The 18510-nt window shown below is 34.8% G+C and overlaps 1 protein-coding gene across 1 annotated transcript; it reads left to right on the top strand.

The window, feature by feature from the left end:
* Positions 1-1784: 1784 nt before the first annotated feature.
* On the top strand, positions 1785-17357 carry LOC127717440 (uncharacterized). Its single transcript, XM_052223080.1, has 3 exons — positions 1785-1984; positions 5052-5743; positions 7663-17357. Exons 2-3 carry the CDS (start codon positions 5126-5128, stop codon positions 12817-12819), a joined length of 5775 nt encoding a protein of 1924 aa, XP_052079040.1. The 5' UTR covers positions 1785-1984; positions 5052-5125; the 3' UTR covers positions 12820-17357.
* The last annotated feature ends 1153 nt before the right edge of the window (positions 17358-18510 follow it).

The raw sequence follows: 18510 nt of genomic DNA, 5'->3' as shown, positions 1-18510 counted from the left end.
ATAGCAAGGCCAATGTCAGCCCATATCCAACATACTGTAGGTAAGGCCTATAGCAAGGCCAATGTCTGACCATATCCAACATACTGTAGGTAAGGCCTATAGCAAGTCCAATGTCAGCCCATATCCAACATACTGTAGGTAAGGCCTATAGCAAGTCCAATGTCAGCCCATATCCAACATACTGTAGGTAAGGCCTATAGCAAGTCCAATGTCAGCCCATATCCAACATACTGTAGGTAAGGCCTATAGCAAGGCCAATGTCAGCCCATATCCAACATACTATAGGTAAGGCCTATAGCAAGGCCAATGTCTGCCCATACCCAACATACTGTAGGTAAGGCCTATAGCAAGGCCAATGTCTGCCCATACCCAACATACTGTAGGTAAGGCCTATAGCAAGGCCAATGTCAGCCCATATCCAACATACTATAGGTAAGGCCTATAGCAAGGCCAATGTCAGCCCATATCCAACAGGCCTATAGCAAGTCCAATGTCAGCCCATATCCAACGTACTGTAGGTAAGGCCTATAGCAAGGCCAATGTCGGCCCATATCCAACATACTGTAGGTAAGGCCTATAGCAAGGCCAATGTCGGCCCATATCCAACATACTGTAGGTAAGGCCTATAGCAAGTCCAATGTCAGCCCATATCCAACATACCCTCATTTCTAGTGGCAGCCATAATACACCTTATCACTATTTGTTCGCCATTACTGGACATCACAAAGGTTCCCGTAAAATGTTGACGTCATAATGGAAAATGTCTGACGCCACAAAGGAAAAGTGATTGATGTATAACGTAAATAGTTCCAGTGGTGCAGATTCCCAAATAGCGATAAGGTCTGTTCCAATAGAACTATAGCCCAACACAAAACAAAATGAAAATTTAAAAAAATGGCATCACTAAGGTTATACAGAATGAAGACATTACTGTAAATTCAGAAATTAATGGGAGGTCTATGAAACTCATTGTTGTATCAATTTCTTCTTTATGAAAATAAAAAGGTCAATTGGAAGGCTCATTTTATTAAATTTTTATTATGTCCTTTGGCCTATTGAAGCTGGTTCTCATTACATGTTACGGTGTGGATGCATCTGGCCTGGTACCATTTGGAGTTCATGAGATGACCTTTGGTTGTTTTGAACATAGGTAAGGGAGCTACCATTTGATTTTTATGGGAGGGCTAACTAAGGATGAAATTTGAAAAGAAAAAGGCAGGACAGGAGTTTTGAGTAAAAAAAAAAGGCAGGATGAGCAACTTGGCAAAAAAAAAAAGGCAGGATGAAAATTTATGTAAAAAAAGTCAGGATAAACTAATAAAAAAAAGGCAGGACCGAATAGAGTGAAAAATAAAAAGCAGGACAGAGATTACAACTAAAAAAAAAATGCAGGACAAAATTTTTCATCCTAGCCCCCCCATAAAAATCAAATGGTAGCTCCCTAAACTGCAGTTATTCTGTCTTATTGAAAAATGGGGTATTCTGAATGACAAAGAAATGATAGTCACTATGTGTTGTTGTCATGAAAGAAAATTTCCTTCATAATTAAAGTTTCAAAAGGGGAAAATATTCTGGATTATTATTTCCACTGGAAAAAAAATTTACAGAATTTGTTCCAAAGGAATAAACAGTATAGAATATATGTTCCAACAGGAACTGATATCATGGAATTGTTTATGACGAACAGTCCAGGGAAACTTTTGTCAGACAGAAAATATATTGGACACTGGGTGGTCACTAATATTATGTCAAACTAACTTTAAGGCTTTATTTCTTTTTCAGAGTGCTGATGAGAAACTGAAAAGTCTAGGCTCTAAACATCACCATGGAAACAAGACATCAGGACAGCAGATAAGAGGATCAAAATCTAGCCTAGCATCAAATACAGAGTCCATAAACCAAACTAAAACACAGACAAACAAAGCACAGCCACCGCCAACACCAACACCCTCGATAGAATCTACTCAGCTAGAAACAGTAGCAGGTCAGATTGACAAGGGCTTTAGAGCTTACATGTTATATTGCATAGATACCTGCTTCTTGCTTAAAACTGTATGTAACCCTCTAGATGTCCTTTATAACAATAAAAAGATGTGGTATGATTGCCAATGAGAAAGCTATACGCCAGAGACCAAATGACACAGAAATTAACAACTATAGGTCACCGTAAGGCCTCAACAATGAGCAAAGCCCATACCGCATAGTCAGCTATAAAAGGCCCCAAAATGACTAGTGTAAAACAATTCAAACAGGAAAACCAACAGTCTAATCTATATAAAAAATGAGAAACACTTATGAACCACACCTACAAACGACAACCACTGAACAACAGGCTCCTGACTTAGGACAGATGCATAAAAATGCAGCGGGTTTTAAACGTTTAAACAGGTGCAAACCTTTACCCTAGATACCTGTTATTGTTCAAAACTGTATGTTACCCTTTATAACAATAAGAAGATGTGGTATGATTGCCAATGAGAAAGCTATACACCAGAGACCAAACAATATTGATGTAAGAAACTATAGGTCAACATTATAAAAGGACCTGATATGACAAAATGTGGTACAATTCAACAGGAAAACCAAACAAATTTTATGTTTTGCCTTGACAGAGTCAAAAAGCATGACTAAAGTATAATGTTTCCAGCGCTAGTGTCAACATTTTTGTGATAAGGTCAGTTTCAGGGGAAACACTAGAGGAAAATCAATGAAATTCGATATTCAATTGTATAAGCATTGGCACATCTCATTTCTATGAAGATAATTTGGCCGCCCCCTCAGTCATGGTCTACTAACTATGAAACTTTTTCATAATTTACATGTTAAAGTTTGTGATTAGTTATAGAAATAAGAAGATGTGGTATGATTGCCAATGAGACAACTCTCCACAAGAGACCAAATGACACAGAAATTAACAACTATAGGTCACTGTACGGCCTTCAACAATGAGCAAAGCCCATACCGCATAGTCAGCTATTAAAGGCCCCAAAATTACAAATGTAAAACAATTCAAACGAGAAAACTAACGGCCTAATTTATGTACAAAATAATGAACGAAAAACAAATATGTTACACAGCAACAAATGACAACCACTGAATTACAGGCTCCTGACTTGGGACAGGCACAGACAGAATGTGGAGGGGTTAAACTTTTTTGAAGGCGCCAACCCTCCCCCTAACCATGGACAGTGGTGTAACAGTAAAACATAAGAACAAACTATAAAAATCATCTGGAAAAGGATTAACTCATCACATGGATACAAATAGAAATACATCTAACAAAAACACAGAGTGGACGTGGATGGGTACTTGTACATCCACACAACAGAAAGACACTTTTAAAAGTGCAGATCTGAGAGTACTTGCAGTTACTGACAGCTAGTGGAAAGCCAATAACAACTAATGAAAAAAATCATGCATCTAAGACTAAAATATCAATCAGTACACATCCAACCTCCAATGTATTTAGTGTAAAGACGTCATAAACAGTCGGAGAAAAACATGGCTTTGTGTCAGTTTAAGAGGAACCACTTATGATAAGTCTTTGATATTTTGTATGCAGTTATATAAGCATTGGCATATCTCATTTCCATAGAGATTAGTTGGCCCTGCTGCCTCAGTCATGGTCTATTGACTTTGAAACTTTTGCATATTTAACATGTTTAAGTTTGTGATAACAACTGCATATCAGATATCATTGATATGACATCATAAGTTGCTCAACAATATTTGGTATGTAGAGGTACTGTGAATTCATTTATTTTTGTGGGTACCAGTTTTCGTGGATTGAGGAAAACTTTCGTTTTCGTGGATATTTGATTTCATAGTTTTGCCAAAGTCTGCATATATTCCTTTAGAAAATTTGTAATTCGTTGGACATTGGAATTTATGGTTCCCAGGTAACCACGAAATCCACGAAATTGGTATCCAACGAATAATAACAATTCCACAGTACAAGCATTGACATATCTTATTTCCAGTGATATTATTTGGCTCTGTACCTTCAGTCATGGTTCATTGACTTTAAGTATTTTGCACAATTTACATGTTGAAGGATTGCTATTTTAATTTCAACATTTGCATTTAACTATCAAAGTAACAAAGAGGCCAGACATATCTCTGTGTCAACAGTTTATCTATAGTATGGGCTAGTTGACACATACCTACCGACCGTGCAAGACCCTCATGGGTAGTCAAGGTGTATACCTCACATCTTCTTATGTCAAGAGTTTTGCTTTAAAATATAATTTTGATTTTCAAATTATGAGTTGAACAAGTAGATGTAGAATGTATGCCAAAAGTATCAGTCTGTTTCCTGCCAAGTACAGAACTATTCTAAGATCATAGTTTGTTTTTATGATGTAAATTGAATTGGAATCTCAGTGTGGACTCTTGCTGCATATCTTCTATAAAACATTGATATGTATTATCAACATCTATGTAACGTGTTTACTTGTTAATCTACATGTTATCAGGAACTTTGATGATTGAGAGATCTATTTTCCTTCTTTTTACCTGTTCATACACTGGTAACATTGCCAGTATATGACACATATAGGGAGCTTTATACTGTTACCATATCAATCAGAAATGGGGAAAGATGGGTTAACTGATGATGATTAAGATAAGACAACAATGCCCAGAAATGATTGGAATAATTCGTATATGATTGATTTGTATATATTTTTCTAAAAATATTAGAATGCTACTGGTACATGAGCTCTTTGGGGGATCCTTAGTAAATAAACTCATCATAGATACCGGGATTAAAATTTGTACACCAGAAGCATCTTTCGTCCACAGAAGAATCATCAATGACATCTGAATCAAAAAAGTAAAAAGCACAAAAAACAAATAACAAAAATACATAAGGTAAAAGTCTCATTGTCTATTATAAACACTGATTGCATTGATATTGTACAATGCACTAATATCTGTCTCCAATATTAGACAGGATTCATTTCATTGAAGCTTAGGTATAGGTACCAGTTTTTGTCTGTATAGGATTTTGATCAATATATATAATGTATGATTTTTTTCTGATCCTTCAGATATCCACCATTCTGAGCAATCTTTAAATGACACTGTAACTATTACTGGAACTGACACTCCAGATGATGTCATTATGGCAGACAGGCGACCTCAGAGGGCTGGTCGCAATGACAGTAAAAATCAGGTGACACAGGACGCCAAAAGGAGGTCTAGAAGTGAGGGTAGATTAAAGGGACGTAACTCTAGTAATAAAAAAGATGGGAACAGTTCAAAGGGAAGAAGTGGAAGTTACAGCAAGGAACCAGTTGATCAGCAGAGCAGGCATTCATTGTATAATGAGCCTCAATCAGATGAAGGAGGTTTCCCAGACATTAAAACTAGTTCAAGTGATTCGGAAGAAACACTTCAGAAAAAATGGATAAGGAATCCAAATATGGTTAAACAGGCTCGGAAAACTGAAAAAAGAAAATCACTTGGAAATAATTTAGAAAACGGGTATCATGGAAGACCAAATTACCTTGATCTTCAGGGAAATAAGGAAAATGTTGATCGGGGCTCACAAAAGGAGAAATATAAAAGATTGGAAGAAATGAGGAAAAAACGGGTTGACATAACAGTGACCTCAGATGAAGAACTAAATTCTCCAGAATTCAGGATTTCCAGATTACGTCAGCGAGCATTACAAGGAGCTAAATTATCATCAAAACTGCCAGATAGACTGGATGACTTTGATTTACAGAAAATCCATTTGGTTGGTAGATTATTGTTTGGAAAAATTACAATCATGATTTGCATGTATTAGTTGCTGAAGATTAAAGGGAGGGGATATTTAGAATGAATGAAGTAATATATGAGGTATGTGTCAATAAGACAGCAATCTAACAACACAATAAAGATAGAAAAGTCACTAATGGTAAAATGTACAAGTTATATGAAAATATGGAGATGTTTTTTAATTGACAATGAGACAACTATCCACCAGAGACAAGTTTATGTAGATTTAAACAACTATAGATCACTGTATAGCCTTCAGCAATGAGTAAAACCCATACCATACTATTAACCTGTAAAAGACCCATATTTGACAAAAAGTAATACAATTCAAACAACAAAAACAACAAACTAAAATGATAGACAGCAACCAACAATAACCACTTAATTACAGGCTCCTGACTTTCACTTTTTACTCCTGAGGTTTATTTTTAGCCATCTTACTGACAATTTAGATAAAATTTTTGTTTTATTAAAACAGGACTTAAACATAATGTAAATACAATGAAAAAAAATGTCCAATTATACCAGACCTGCCAACTATCCCCATTTATGGATATCCCCCATGAGAGGTGTTGACCTGAAATTTGAAAATCTTTATTGGATAAACTGAACGCCTCAAAACATGCATTCACGTGAGTTAAAAGGGTATTTAAGCAAATATATACTCATTCAAACAACATAGTAGTAGAGTAAGAATACTTATAACAATATAAGGGAGCATTAGGTCCTCTTGTGCTTCAAATCCTCCATTGAGAATTTGAAAAGTTGGCAGGTATTTTATACCATAAATCTGTTAAAAACATTCTCAAAATTTAGTATTAGCAAAGGATTAATGTGGAAATTTTGATAAAACATGTCCAGTTGCTGCAGGTTATGTATCAGTAGTGATACGTTAGAAAATGTTTTCTATCCTGCTGAGAAAACTGTACTCTTTGAAAATAAGATATTGATTTGATTTTCCGATTCTGACCAACCAACTCAATGGAGAATAAAAAAGATACATTATGGTTAAATAATATAACAGATGTGGGTTTTTTTAGAAATGTTAATTATAAATAACAGAAAATACTGTTATATTTGTGGAGCAAGTTTCAAGTACAGATGTAAGGGAGATAACTGCATGTTTTTTTTCAATCTCTTAAAAACATGGAATTTTGATCTTAAGAGAAATATAATTTCCTTTATAACAAATTGATGTAAAAGGTAAAAGTTTAAAACAAATTTAAACCCTTTATCAATGGGTCATTATTAAAGTAGGTTTGTCGTCATTGTGTATATAATGTTTCAACCTATTACCAGTATCTTAAATATCTGAATGTTGCTCATATCGTTTGCACCACAAATAAAATTCATCATTTGTAAATTGTACAGAAGAATCTGAAAACTAGATTGATAGCTAAAAAATGATATGCAAATTTCTACATACGATATGAACAAATGGAGATGTAGAAAAATGAGACAGCAACCAAACAACACAAACAAATTGAGTAGACATCTAGAAGTCAATACGCCATCTTCAACAATAAACATGCAGGGGTGGATCCAGCCATTTTTAAAAGAGGGGGTTCCAGCCATATGTCCCCATTCAATAGCATTGATCGTAAAAAAAAAATGAGTGTTCCAACCCCCAGAAACCCCACCCCCTGGATCTGCCACTGAACATGTGTCTATACCAGATGTATATCTCTAAACCACCCCCAGGCTAGGCAAGTTTGGAATAAATATACCTGATATCTTTAACAGGAGATAAGTTTATACATCAGTGAGACAGCTTATACCACTTAAACCAAAGAAAGACAATCAAATATAAAATAATATATAAATCGAAAATAAGCCCTATGCAAATATTTTACAGAATAAAAAGACACTTTTTTTCAATATTTATTTCTTTTGTAGGAAAGGCTTGCAGCAGAAATTCATCAAAATAAAGAAAATGAGTCTTCATCCACATCTGAACAAATTACATTAAGGCCTATTGGTCCAGGTCAAGGCAGTTTTTCATCACAGCTCATACAAGGGAATGTAAATAAACATCCAGATGACACTAGATTCACTCAGGATCACCGTAGTAACCAAAATATTCAGACATCAAATAAAGTGAGTCAAGGACAAGGACCATATAGAAAAATACCGAAACAGGAAACAAACTTTTCCAATTATAATCCACAGCCGACTGATGTAAATTACTATCAAGGAAAACCGCAGCCAATGACTTATTATCAAGGAAAACCAAACCAAGGACCTAACGGGGAATTTACATGGAATTTCCAAAATAATAATAATAATTTACATCAAAGTGGTTACTATGGAAACCAGGATAGTAATAGTAATGTGAAATCTAATTATATTGATTCTAAGCCTTATCAAGAAATTCCTGTAAAAAAGATAATTGAGAAAGGGAGAAATAAACGTAAGTCACATAGTGACGATTCTCTGGATGAATTGATTGAGTCAAACATTCAATATCTGGAAAGTGAAATGGAGAGTGGGAAATTAAAGAAGATTTCTGCGAGTCAACCGCGAATGTTTCCGACACAACAAAGTGATATTTATAACAAGGTCGAAAAACGAAGGTCAACTTCTTTAGACAGTACAAAGGCACCACGAGAAAGTGCTTTTCAAAATGAGGTCAAGTTAAGATTGCAAATACCTTCATCTAAAGAACAACAGCCTGATAACCATAGCATACAGTCAAGTCAGTACGATAGGTTATCATATAGTACGTCAGAGTCTAGTACACCACCGTCTGCATACACCTTACCGCCAAGTCAGGAATATATATTTCAAAATAGTGTCCCGAAAGTTGAAAGGAAATTCCAGTCTGCTTCTCACAGCCCTTATCTTCCTAGACGAACAACAGCCGAACTTTCAAATATGGAAGATATGTCGAAATCTGATAGTCAGTTAAATTGGGGAGAATTAGGGGTGAATTACACAAAAACGTTCAGAACACCAAACTATTTCCCTGAACAGAACCCAAATTATTATCCCCCACAAAAGTTTCCGCAGTCAAATCAAATTCCAAATATAATGAGCCTCTCAGCATCAGCTGTAGAGGGGGGAATGTTCTCAGATGTGGACTATGATATTGAAGTGACAGACCGAATTAAAAAGTGGGAAAAATTTATGAAAAAGAAAAACACTCCTCCAACATCGACTGAATCTAAATCTCCCGTTCCTCTGACAACTATTATGGAATCAGAAGGAGGCATTCCTGATTCATGGACTGCAAAAGTGCCCCCTAGTGTTGTATCTTCAATATCTGTTACAGTTACAAAATCTGTAGCTCATCAACCACAGCCACAGAGACAGTCAGTCACTGCCCCTGTACAAATGGAATCCAAAGTACAATCGGCAGAAACTAACGCACACCGTTTGTTTAGGGTTGTCCAACAACCAAAAATAGAACAAGAAAATGTAAGGACAACTTATGAACCTGTAAATATTCAAAAAAGAGCAAAAGTGATCAGGAGATCAAGTTCAAAAGAGTCAGATGGAGACAAAGGTCAAGGTGATGTTATTGAAGAGAATACAACTAAAGTTTGGCCACCAACTCCAAAAAATATGGAAGTGGAAGATGTGAAGCAGTCACGTTTGTCCAGGTTTGAGGAGGAGTTGTCAGAATTACAAGAAATTAAAAGTGAATCCGTGAAGGATCTACGTAGAAAATTTAATTCTGACGCTAGTGGTAACGAGAGTACTGACGTTACAGAAAATACAACTCCACTCATATCTACACCGTTACGTCAAAGACGACAGTATAAATTTACTGGAAATACTACCCAAAATATAGAGATTCAAAATCCTGTTCAGGTGGCAAAAGTATCCTCTATAAAAATACAGAAATCACAATCGTTACCAAGGACAAATATACACAGCTCATCACAAGCTGATACAAAATCTGATGTCTGGTCTCCTAAACTAGAGAGTGGTCAGGGACCAGTTAGTATAGAACGTGTTAAAGCTAGAACATTACAAACTATACCGTTCCATGAAGATCCTTTCTGGAAACAGATAGAGCAAATGACAAGCTTTGATGATCTGATTGCGGCTCAGAATGTAGATGGCAGTGAAACATTTGTTGTAAGAAATAGTCAAGCTTTCCAGTTTCCTGTACAAGAGTTGTCTCCACCTAACAGATCACAAGAGTTGTCTCCACCTGTTAACCAAACTCACTCATGCCCATCTTATGCTCCAACAATTGTAACTTCTACTCGACCTGTTCAAACAGCTTCTACAACCATTCAACCAAAACCTAAAGTCTTTCATACTCCAACAATTCAGCCACTTAAATTAGCTGTGGCTGCAAAAAGTAGTATTGAGGCTCTAGACGAGGTACTTGATGATATACGATCTTCTTTACAGAAGAAAACACCAGCACCACAGAGAAATCAGGCTGTGGACAGCTCAGCTTCTTCATCCTCCGTTCATTCGCCAAATGTGCCAAAAAATATCGTTAGAAATATACCGATTGAAAAAATAAAGCAAAATAATATCCAAACAAACGCTGGTCAGCATGTTAGTCAGAAATATTTTGATCAACAGAGAAATCTCATGGTCCCTCAGCAGCAAAAGCAGACTAACAATCCTCAACAAAATGTTCAGTGGATTTACCCAACTTATCAACAAGTAGCTCATTCTCAAATGAAAAGTCAGCCACAAACAGGTCAACAAAGGATAAATCATGTGCACCCTAGTTCCCAGATACCAAATCAGGTGCACCCAAGTTCACAGATGCCAAACCAGGTGCACCCAAGTTCACAGATCCCAAATCAGGTGCATCAGATACCATTTACTCAGAACACATCACATCAAAATTGGAAAGGGCAACACTTATATAAGTCATCAAATCAACAGAATCCAAATATTAACCAATCAAATCAATTTAATCAAAATATTAACCAATCAAATCAAAATATGACTTTTTATCAAAATAATCAACAAATTCCAATTAATCCAGACATAACACAATTTCCTTATATAATTAATGGAAATTATCAGCTTGATCCATCAGTATTGAAAGAGAGGCTGATGAACACTGGTCTGGCATTTGACCAACAATCAGAAACTGATGATACTCTAAGTCAGAAATCTGTCGCATCAAGTTTTGCCGATACTGAAAAACAATTCAACCAATCAATAGAAGATTTACAAAACCTGGCTCGGGATGTGGAAGATAAGTTGTCTCAGATTAAATGTAAAATTGTGGATGCGGACGAAAATAGATTGGATTCCATTTTATCTGCACTCAGGAAATTTGCCCCAACAGAACCTGTAAAAACTCCCCCTAATATCCATACCAAAGAAGAACAAGACCGACAAAGGGCAAAGTTAAATGAGGCGTTGACTGAACTTGATAGGATATATTATGGTCTACATCTGGACGATCCCAAACTAACAGAACCGACAATGGACTCTATGAGTCACAGTCAGACTTTGCCTTCCCAAGGACATCATATACCCCTTGCACAGATACGTAGGAACAAATCAGATTCCGGTTTTGGACATTATCAAGAAGACACTGCAGCACAGATCGATCAACAAACACAGAAAGAATTTGATGACATAACAAAGTCATTTCAGACATTGTTAGATGAAGTTTCGAAAGATGATACACCATCTAAACCTTCCCATCATGCAGCAGAGATTGAAACCACTATTGAGTCCTTTCTTGATGAATTTCGTAAAAGTTCTGATAATACGGCCGATAAAAATATCAGTCAAAAGTTTGAAAGTAAATTGAAGGATGCTAAAATGGCTACAAAGCCAAACACATGTCGTGATGTTCAAAAGTCAGAAGTGTTTACCGTCAGTTCAGGCTCTTTTTCTGCATTAGTTGGTGTCAAAAATAAAAAGAATGGAGACAACCAATCAAAAACAAACTTTAAAAATACACAAACAAACACTGTTGCAAATTACCGTGGACCTGTCACAGTAAAACCTAAGACTGCTACAGATTTTGTGCAGAAATCGAAATCTGTGCCTGGTTTTAAGCAGAAATTGAAAACTACATCAAATTCTGAGCCAAAAGTTGTTAGTAGTACAGCAAATATTAAGTTAGTAAGCCCACAAAGGGAGATAAAAGTAATTAAAACAAGTGGGAGTGAATCGGAGGACGTGTCTGATGGTCATTTTGTACGTAAAGCTAAACGCAATGTCAATCTTCAACACAGGAAATCAATGCCAGCTTGTATGATTCAACGGACAGTAGAAACACAGACAAATGCTCCGTCGTCTCCTCCTGTGGCAGTACTAAGGAGAAACTTTCAGTCTAAAGATCGACAATCAAGGGAAGGTTCAGAATCAAGTGAGAGCTCAGCAGAGTCGAGAAGAGCTCGTAGAAAGACAATAACAAAAGGGATAGCTCTACTCATGGAGTTCTTCAGTTCCAGTGAGGATGAGCGAAGTCATAAGTCTAATCTGGATCATTCAACAAGTGCTCCTGACTTACGCTACGTTGGTTGTGAAAAGATGACCAAATCTACAAGTGACAACGATAAATTCAAAGGGAAAGCTAAACACAGCAGACAAAAACATGGAACGAAAACAAAGAATCGGTCGTCATATATCAAGTTTGACAATGTTGATGATAAAATTGATGACTTTTACGTAACTTCTACAACGTCTGACGACAATGTGCAATCAACACACGGATCAAAACCTCCAAGGCATCCGAAACGTAAACAGTCTGCAACAAGTCCGGAAAAGGTTGATGAAAATAAAAAAGAAGATAAAGAATCTGAGGAAGTTAGTCCATCCAATGTAGAACGTTTTAATAAAACTGATTTTGTTGTTAGAAGGAAAAAACGTCAGGACAACGAAGAACAAGAAAGACCTCACAGTTTTCATGAACTACTTGCAGCATTTGAACCTAATCCTTTAAAGTTGAAGAAATTAAGGAAATGTTCTTCTGCAGAAGCCATGCTGCAAGATACTACGGCCATTAATAAAATATTTACATCCAATCCAGATTTAAGAAAGGACTCTGAATTCAATAGTGGTGACTCTGCTGGTGCTAAACTAGAACAGGAAGTAAAAGATACTGCTGTATGATAGTTAATGCATTCTGGGTAATATATTTGAGATCATACAACAAAGAGCTGAACAATCTTAAATGATGGATATTTTACCAATAGTGTAAAGCTATTTTTATTTTAGTTTACTTACTAAAAGTATATGCATAGTACATTAGACTCTGAAATAGTAAATATTTCTGATATCAGGCCTAAATTTAAAATTTGTGATTCCTCCTCCCCCCCCTGATTTTTCAGAGTAGACCAGGCGTGCAGGCAGGATATATTTTTTTGTTTTTATTTTTAAAGTACTTATAAGGGCAAAATATTGGATATTGGATCTTTTTTTCAAAGCGTGCAGTGGGGAGGGGAAACAATCTAAATATATATTTTGGCCTCAGTCATCATGATGATTAATAATTTTTCAAAATAAAAACCTTATGAGAGCCCCTTTATATCCCTTAAAAAAGCAAAAAAGAGATGCTTTCTCTGTCAACAGGTTAAGGGACGGAGGATAACATTGGGGTTTTCAAGTATTCTGAGTCATGCCTTTATTTTCAATACATTTTAAAGACTTTGATAAATGCTTCAGACTGATTGAGGATAAGAAGTAATTTATATTAAACCACAAAAACAGAAATTTTAACAGTTTTGATGTTTGCTATTTTATAAAATGCATCTCCATTAATATACATTGGAACTACTTTTAAGACTTCTGAACAGTTATCTGAAAGTTGTTTAAAATGATGTATATCAAAATCTTCAAAATTAATCAGCAACTTTTTTTTTAATTTCTATCTTTGATTAAAATTTAGTTTATCTGATCTTTAGAAATAGACTGATGTTATATTTATTTTTATGCTGTGATTAATTCTACGGTGATATGTTGGTGCTATGATATTTTGTATAATGGTAATTTTTACTGGCATTTTACATTTTTTTTGAATTTATTAGTTTATAGATAACAATGTATTTAAAGACTATTGATAATTATAGGATCTGTCAAATTTATTGATTACACATATTCATAAATAGGTGTGCCAAATTTTTATTTTGTTTTTGATTGTGTTTCATGATTTCTGTGCCAAAAAAAATATAGGAATTATCTCCCTTTGTACAATGTTTGATATAAACGAGCAGCAAGCTGTGTTATGAACAACACAGTTTAGTTTAAATTTGTATGATAATGTATGTTTAAATTTTTATATTTTACTTGTTTATGAAATAAGCCTGCTTAAATCTTTATAATGTACTTATATGGATAAAAAGAATTTCTTTTAAAAAAAAAGTAATAAGAATTCTGTATGTTGACCAAATATGAAACTTTAGTGTTAATGATTTTACTTTCAGGCTAGTTTTGGTATGATTAGGTCATTTGATTGGTTAAGGAGGCCTTAGTTTAATTGACCACAATATATTGAACTATTAATCAATATAAGATTAATTCATTATTATTTTTTATAAGAAAAGGTCTACAAGGCAGGCTTTTATATTCAACACAAATTTAATGGCCAGTCATAATAAGTTTTAGAGAGTTAAAATGAATAAAACTTTCTGACCACTCCCAAAACAATTTTTTGGAACAACCCCAAATGATGCAGTTTTTTGAAAGGGCTAAACAAAAATGTTATGCCCATACTGTGCATAGGTATGATTAATTTCTGTAATTACATTTTCGAAATGAATATTCAAATTGTATGAATGATTTCAGTATACTATGATTTAGTCTCCAAAGGAAATGTGCAATGTTATTTATGAATTTAAAGGTTGTAAATTTTATGTGTTCATTATAACGGTGCAATGTTTATTTATGTGCTCTGACATTTTATAAGTCATATACAAGGAATATTATATGTATTTTTTTCTTTCAACTAGGTCTACTATACTTTTTAAAGTGTTTTTTCTGTTTTTGATTTTTTCTTTAAATTAGTTTTGGTAATGTTCCAGAGTAACCTCCCTTTTCAACATTACATTAGAGTTTATAATAATTTGCAAAAATAATTTTGATTGATTAAGGTTTCATTACACTAGTGATATACTTGTCACTGACCATTAGGTAACCAATAATCATTGTTAGTAAAAAATGACAGACAGCAAATAATGTTCAAAATTCCCTTAATTCAAATACAAACCAGAACTGTACAGTTACTCTTAAAGGGGTAAATTCAGTAACAAATCTCCCATTGACTGTAATGCTAATCTATGTATTGAATTAAATTTATACCTGATTTACCTTTAGAAATCACAGGCTTTCATATATCATTCATTAAAGTAAAAAAGTAGCCCCATCTTTTGCAACAATAAAAACATAGGGTCATGCGGCATTTTTAGGCATTCACATGGCCTTGTTTACAAACAGTGTAGATTCACACTTAATTCCATTACTGACCCCATTACTTTTCAACCCTGTAGTAAAAAAATTTAGTGCATACAGCATTCATTTTTTGATTTTTTTTAACTCTAGTTTTGATCCATCTATCAAAAGATATTTATTACAAACATTATCTACCAATCAGAAGAGCACAGGACTTCAGTTTTGTACAGAAAGCTCTACCCCAAATGGGCGGTCCCTGATGACATATTTATTTACTGAATTTACCCTTAAAGAGTGTTTGTTGAATGCTGGTAGCTTCTGTACATTACTTAACTTCAATAGCTGCTGTAGGGATGTTTATTTTTGTAAGGGAGTAAGAAGTTAAAAGACACTTTGAAATCCTTTTGATCCGTCCAGAAACATTTTATTTTTTTTCATTTTTATATCTTTTTTCCCTTATTCGAAACAACAAATTGTGACCTGAAATGATTTGTTTTAAAATTTTTAATTGAGTTTTGTTTTATTTTCTTGCTTTGTATTTGCTATTTTGTTTTCAGTTTAGTTTTTAATTGTACTTAATTGTTATGTATTTTTGTTAAAACATTGAAAGTTGATGCATGAATCATTAGATGGATACATTGTACATGCACATTTTTTATTTAAGGTCAAATGTTAATCTTCGGTCAGGTTTCTCATTTGACCATTGAATATTCAAATCATTGGGAATATTTTTTTTACTTTGAAAGTAAAACTTTAATTATTGTTAAGATATTTTTCTAATTCTATATTTGATGATTTTAATATTGAACTATCTTGAGGAAAATTGATCCCTTATGTAATCTTAATTTTAAAGACATTGAGGGACAGAAAGGTCTTTTTGGGGATATCAGGATTGGGCCATAATTTTCAGGAAAGGGAATTAATGATAAATTTTTTCGGGATCCAAGAAAGAATGCTTTATTTTTTTCAGGAAGTTAGGGTTCGGCTTTTTTTTCAGGGAAATGACACCCCCTCCAATCCCCCCCTCATTATAGGAATTGGACATTGAAAGTCAGTAATAATATTGGAAATTAATCAGAATTTTGTTGAATATAATAAAGGTATCCGACTGCTCTAAAATGATCTGAAATGTATATTTATTATTCTTCAGTAACATTGGTATGTGTATTTTTTTATGACAAAATTGCTGACTTTCCTAATGATAAATCATAGAAAATATGTATACAATTATTGCTTCTGAGCAACATAAGGTTAATATTATTTATAGCAAGTATTGGATGTAAAAGTAGAATGTATTTGTCATGAGCAAAGAAGCATAGTTCAAATTAGATCAGGGCTGTTCCAAAACTGTTTTGGGGGGAGGGGGAGGAATGTGAGGCATTCAAATTAACTTTGTTTGTGGGTGGTTGCATTTTCTGAGAATTTTGTTAGAATAATACATGATTAAAATGAAAAATTTAAATATTATAGGTGGTTAGGGTCTAAAAATGGTGCCTACCATTCCCCCCCCCCCCCCCCCCCCCTTTTCCTTGCATTTAGTTTCAGGAACAGACCTTATCTCCTGTGTACCAGCAAAAATAGAAACTAAAGAATAAGTGAACATATGCTCCATCACCCATTACAAATGTATTATACAAATGTCTGATAAATCCGATACTTAGGTGAAGAATAAATTACGTTGCTTCTCAGGACATCTCAAAAAAGATTAAAAAAAATTATTGGTGCTAATTTCTTCATGTGTGATACTATGGATTCATAATTATTCGTTGGATACCAATTTTCGTGTATTTTATGGGTACAGGGGAACCACAAATTTAAATGTTCAACGAATAACAAATTTTCTAAAGGAATTTATGCAGACTTTGCTAAAACCATGAAATTAAATATCCACGAAAATGCAAGTTTTCCTCAATCCATGAAAATTGGTACCAACGAAAATAAATGAATCTACAGTACTCAAACTGACTAACTATTTAAATGTAGGCCAGAATGCTATACAATTTAACTTTAAAAGTAACTTACTATTTGTGCATAGGCAGAAATACTGACTTATTTTGGATATGTGACAGTAATGCTGACTTACTTTGAATATGTGACATTAATACTGACTTATTTTGTATATGTGACAGTAATACTGACTTACTAATTATGTGCAGGCCAAAACGCTGACAATGTATTGCTTATACATTTATAATACTCAAAATGTGCCAAATATCTTATTGATAGACAAATAGAAAAAAAAATAAACTTATTTGATATTTTAATGTTTTTTCTTCATCATTTAAAATGTTCTGTTAAAATTAAGGGATGCCGCTAGTGGCGCAAATTTACAAATAAAAATTAAAAATGGTTCTATACAACTTGAAACCTTACTGTTACTTTATTGTATTCGTGGGGTATCAATTTACATAGATTTTGTTGTCAAAGATCAAATGTTCAACGCAATTACAAAATGAGTTCTATGCAGAAAAAACAACGAAATGACAAAACACTAGACAGAAAACTAATAAAGATTGAGCCACTTAAACTCTATCAAAAACCTAGGATGAACTCAGTTAAACTTCAATTAGATTTTCGAAAAACACCTCTCTGTCGGAACTCAATTTAGTGATGACTTAGAATCCACATACTGTCTATCCTTCCCCTTTCAGGTTAAAATTTGGGTTAAGATAGTTTGTGGTCACATCAACTTGAAACTTTGTTTACAGGTTTATTATGAAAATGAGTTGTTTAATATATGTCATATTAAGGTTTGGGGCAAAATTTCCTGATTCCTGAAACATGGAAATGTGACAGTGTGAAGGGGGCATGGTGTTCCTATGGACACGTGAAATGTGACAGTGTGAAGGGGGGCATGGTGTTCCTATGGACACGTGAAATGTGACAGTGTGAAGGGGGGCATGGTGTTCCTATGGACACGTGAAATGTGACAGTGTGAAGGGGGGCATGGTGTTCCTATGGACACGTGAAATGTGACAGTGTGAAGGGGGGCATGGTGTTCCTATGGACACGTGAAATGTGACAGTGTGAAGGGGGGCATGGTGTTCCTATGGACACATGAAATGTGACAGTGTGAAGGGGGGCATGGTGTTCCTATGGACACATGGAAATGTGACAGTGTGAAGGGGGGGGGGGGGCATGGTGTTCCTATGGACACATGAAATGTGACAGTGTGAAGGGGGCGTGGTGTTCCTATGGACACATGGAAATGTGACAGTGTGAAGGGGGGCATGGTGTTCCTATGGACACATGGAAATGTGACAGTGTGAAGGGGGGCACGGTGTTCCTATGGACACATGAAATGTGACAGTGTGAAGGGGGCATGGTGTTCCTATGGACACATGAAATGTGACAGTGTGAAGGGGGGCATGGTGTTCCTATGGACACATGAAATGTGACAGTGTGAAGGGGGGCATG

This window comes from Mytilus californianus, unplaced genomic scaffold (assembly GCF_021869535.1).
Source record: "Mytilus californianus isolate M0D057914Y unplaced genomic scaffold, xbMytCali1.0.p SCAF_10, whole genome shotgun sequence".
Classification (NCBI taxonomy): domain Eukaryota; kingdom Metazoa; phylum Mollusca; class Bivalvia; order Mytilida; family Mytilidae; genus Mytilus; species Mytilus californianus.
This window is presented reverse-complemented; position numbering and strand designations above follow the sequence as displayed.